Consider the following 4,768-nt stretch of genomic DNA (forward strand, 5'->3'; position numbering starts at 1 on the left):
GAACTTGTGTTCGAGAATTTGTGTACAAACCCTTTAAACCCTAGTGAAACCCTAACAAATGTAATCTTGAGCTCTCTTTTTTTCTCTCTCTCTCTCACTCTCGGCCGCTTTATAAAACCCTAATCTCCCTATCTGTAACTTCAAGCTTACAGCCATGGTAGTTCTTCATCTTCTTCTTCTTCAGATTTCGATTCGATTAATCTTCATCTTCTATAATGTCGACATTTTAATCGTAATACTTTTTGATTACTTTTTGAATCAGGCGGATGTTGAAGGAGAGGTTGCGGCTACTGGAGTCCCAAAGAAGAGAACATTTAGGAAGTTCAGTTATAGAGGAATTGATCTGGATGCACTTCTTGATTTGAATACTGATGAACTCGTCAAGCTTTTCCCTGCACGAGTTCGCAGAAGGTTTAATCTTAATTTTTTGAATTTAACTGTCTTAATTTCTGTGTGGAGATTAGGGTTTTTGTTTTATTATAATGTTGAGGAATTTTAGGGGTTTTGAATGTAAATTTATTTGCATAGGTTGTCAAGAGGTTTGAAGCGTAAGCCTATGGCTCTAATCAAGAAACTACGCAAAGCGGTATACTTTCTACTCTAGTGCTTATTAATTTTTTCGACTAACAGATAATGAGATAAAGATATTTTTCTCATGGCTACTTAAGTTTATTTTTTCGACTATGAGTGTTGTGATAGGATTAATGGGATCAATTACAAGGTACTTGAGTTTTGGCGAGGAATATATTGTGGTTTGGTTATTCATTCTGTTGCATTTGTTTGATTTTGAATTGCGTTGTAGTGAAATGAAAAATGGAAGTGTTTTTAATAATAACCAATTGGTGTTGTTGGTAATACTGGATTTCTAGATTGGTGAAATTCCGATTGATATGTCTAATTATTGTGCCAAAAATATGAAGAATTAAGATTAGTGCTTTTGATTTTATGTTTAGATTGGAATTGAGTGAGATTGTGGGTTTTACAAAACTGCTCAACATAGAAGATTTTATTGTTTTATGATTGGTATTATAAAATGATAGGTTGTTATTTGTTGTTCTTTGTGTAGTATTAGGGTCTGAAATGATTTAGAGGTACCTAGGTACATTGTAGTTTGTTGATATGTGTGATTTGAGCAAGGTTGACAAGGTTGTTTATCTGCTTACTTTCAACATTTTATCCTCTTTCAAAATTTCTTAAATTGTTAAATTGGCTTTAAAATTTAACATTCCCTCTTCTCCCTTGGCTTTGATGATACAATGTGGATTTGATGGTAAACTATTAGATGATGGGTAGCATTTTGATTAGAATTGACTTTGCAGTGGTGACTCTAGGATTTACTGGAGGGAGCGATGTAAACTTTAACATCAACATCATGAAAAGGATTTTAGTTCAGGGGAGAGAAAAATTTCAAAATTTAGGGTATCCAAGCACTTTGGCGACAGTTACGTAGAGTTATAATTATTTTTGGACTAAATACGACCCTTATATACTCTATTTTCCATGCTTTTACATTGGTTGTGGCTGACCTATGTGCATAGGTACCTTTGCTTGAGCCCTGGAGATTCTGATTGATTTAAATTTTTGCTAATAAATGAGTCGGATTATGAGAATTGTTTGGTGAAACTTTAGCTAAGGTGTTAGGTGTCTTAAGGATGATTGTGTAATCATTAGCTAGCAAAGGTGGTTTCAGGAAGATTGTGTGATGGAGTTGGTGAGTTGGACAAGTATCATGTCAGGTACTGCTTAGGTGACAGATGGCTTATCGTGATTATGTTGGTGGCATTGTCTATGCTTCTGAAAGGATTTTTTTGGTTGCACATTTAGGGATAATCCTTGTTGATTTTTTTGGCTGTTAAGATTAAGATCTTAGGTTTTGGTATAGTTGTTTGTTGGTAGATTCCCGAGTGGTTAGTCATCTGTTTCTTGGTTTCCCATGAGCTCTTTTGAAATATGCTATTTTATTTTAGCTATTTTGTCAATCAAAATATCTTCTACAGTGTTAATTTTTTTGATTCTCATGCCTCAGACTTCTAAATTTCTTTAGGGAATGGTTTTGAAATTTCTTAAGGGCGTGGTATTTTTGTTGCTTGATGGTGTTCAGTAAAATTTTTTAAGACACCTTTGAACTTGTTCATAGCTTGGATTTGGTTTTTGTTCTTTTTGAAAAAATGTTCCTGTTTCCTTTTTGGCACTAATCCTTTTTGATTTTCTTGAATAGAAACGTGAAGCTGAACCTGGTGAGAAACCTGAACCTGTTAGGACCCACCTTCGCAATATGATCATTGTCCCTGAGATGATTGGTAGTGTCATTGGTGTTTACAATGGTAAGACCTTCAACCAGGTTGAAATCAAGCCTGAGATGATTGGCCATTACTTGGCAGAGTTTTCCATTTCTTACAAGCCTGTGAAGCACGGTAGACCAGGTATTGGTGCCACACACTCTTCAAGGTTCATTCCTCTAAAGTGAAGAGATTTTATCAAATATTCTCATCTTGTAGAATTCAACATTCTAGGTTTTTTGTCATTTTTGTGAGCCATGACTCTTCACGATCTTATGGGTTTTGCATAGTCTCGATTACATGTACTTTGTCTTTGACTATACTCAGTTTTGCAGATTAATTTAAGTTTTGTTGGACAATATGTTCTGTTGGCATCAATGTTTTGTGGAGTTCTTGAACTTGACTGACATTTCTGGGTGTAACTTTGATACCTTACCATAATGTGGATGGTGTGGCACGTTCTGACCCATTTTGTCTGTCTTATTGAATTTTGCTCTGAATTTCTAGATTGCCTCCTAATGTGCTTTGATACCTCACCATATATTTACTAATTTGCACAAAAGTTTTACAGAATTCTTGTACTCAGTTCGCTACTAGTGTAGTGCCATTAAGTTGGTGGTGTGGCACAGTCCACCCGCTTTTTTTGGTTGCTTTTAACGAATTTGCCTACCATGTTTGTTGTCCTAGACTGGTACTAAAAAACCTTGAAAATGCCGAAGATTGTATGTTTGTCTTGCTAGTATTGGACCCAATAATCCCAACTCGTCGAGTGTAGCAATTTTAACTGGGGAATGAATTGAATGGTCTGCAAATAAAACTGGGACATGGTGTTGAAACTACTTATATTCTTGCTACTAAATGAATGTAGCCGTGTAGATTGAGCCCCAATTAGAAAAAGAAACTAAATCCTTGATCTTGCTACGTATGTGAGAATGATGTGAAAATTTTATTTTTTTATTCCAAGTTCATGGGGTAGTGTTGCTCAAGATTCGACACTTACAGTTTAATTATTTTTACTTGCTCTAAATGTTAAAAAAGTGAGGAAGTAAATAATGGAACGTGTATTTTGTTGGTAGACTTTAAAAATTAGGATTGAAAATAAATACTATTTCTATTTCACACTTATTTGATTTTTACACTTTTCAATGTGCTATTTCAATTTCAAAAATCTTTAATCGTATATAATTTAAAATTTTTAAAAATTAATATAAACAAAAGTTGCATTGAGATTAAAAAAAAAACAAATTGAGATTGATAAATGTGTAGTATTAAAAATCCAAATGATATAGTTACTCTAATTTGAAGAAAATATAATCATACAATATTATAAAAGAATTGGAAAATTCTTCATGACTATTTTATAAAATTTTGCATTAATTATGATTTTAAGTATTAAAGGTAACTTTTCAAAAAGGTTTTTATTAGATCAAATTATTCAATTATACATCATATAATACTATAAAAAAATTAAAAAATTTTGCAAGGTGAATTTATAGAGTTGTGCATTAATTATGATTTTAAGTATTGAAAATAAGTTTTTAAAAGACTTTTATTAGATTAAATCATCCAATTATATAATACTATAAAAGAATCGGCGAATTGCAAATGAGGATCTTATAGACCTTTATCAAATAATATCATTTTTACAGATTAAAATATGATTGTGGAATGACATACAAAGCATGTTAACTATAATATACAATTGCATCTTTATTTAAAATTTTTATTTGTAGGTATTTTCATACTAACAAACTTCGTATATTGCACGAGGTTATGTACTAGTGTATGATAAAACGGTATAGGGCATTGGGAGTCGCACAATTCTCATATAAACATTAATTATTGTATAATTAGAGGCGATTTATCTTAATTTCAAACTCACTTGAGTTAATGTTTAAGTGAGTTAGATATACGCAATCGTACTCTTGTTAGTGATAAGACTAACAACAATATCGTTTTCGAATGAGTATTGACCTTTAGTAGCGAATATCATGTACAATGTTAACAATGTCGTTTTCAAATGAGTATTGACCTTTAGTAGCGAATATCATGTACAATGTTATGTACAATTTAATGAGTCATTTTTCTTTAATCTATTGTAATTTGGAATCAAAAAATTATACATCTTTGAACCCCATCAAAATAACAAATATAATATTATATGATTCAAAAATTATTTAGTTGCATGATTGAAATGAGAAATCCCATAATTTCATATGTAGTTATTTTTTTTAATTAAAACGTTTTTAAAATGAATTATCAGTCTATAATAATAAAAGCATAAGCATGGATCAACAATTTGAGTGAAAATTAATTTTAAAATTCTAACTTTAAATGTTTCAATTTTAAAAATCTTAATTTTGAGATATTATATCAAATTTCTATCTAAAAGACATTCTTTTATGTAAATTTCAATTTTAAAATATTATTTAAAATTCTTAACTTAAAAAAAAAAAAAAAAAAAACTCTTTATAGCCCGTTAAAATTGA

The 4,768-nt window shown here is 31.1% G+C and overlaps 1 protein-coding gene across 1 annotated transcript; it reads left to right on the forward strand.

Moving 5' to 3' along the window:
- LOC130798578 (40S ribosomal protein S15-4-like) lies at positions 1 to 2,746 on the forward strand. Its single transcript, XM_057661623.1, has 4 exons — positions 1 to 157; positions 263 to 411; positions 529 to 586; positions 2,219 to 2,746. Exons 1-4 carry the CDS (start codon positions 155 to 157, stop codon positions 2,465 to 2,467), a joined length of 459 nt encoding a protein of 152 aa, XP_057517606.1. The 5' UTR covers positions 1 to 154; the 3' UTR covers positions 2,468 to 2,746.
- The last annotated feature ends 2,022 nt before the right edge of the window (positions 2,747 to 4,768 follow it).

The sequence above is a fragment of the Amaranthus tricolor genome, chromosome 13, assembly GCF_026212465.1.
Source record: "Amaranthus tricolor cultivar Red isolate AtriRed21 chromosome 13, ASM2621246v1, whole genome shotgun sequence".
In the NCBI taxonomy this organism is placed as follows: domain Eukaryota; kingdom Viridiplantae; phylum Streptophyta; class Magnoliopsida; order Caryophyllales; family Amaranthaceae; genus Amaranthus; species Amaranthus tricolor.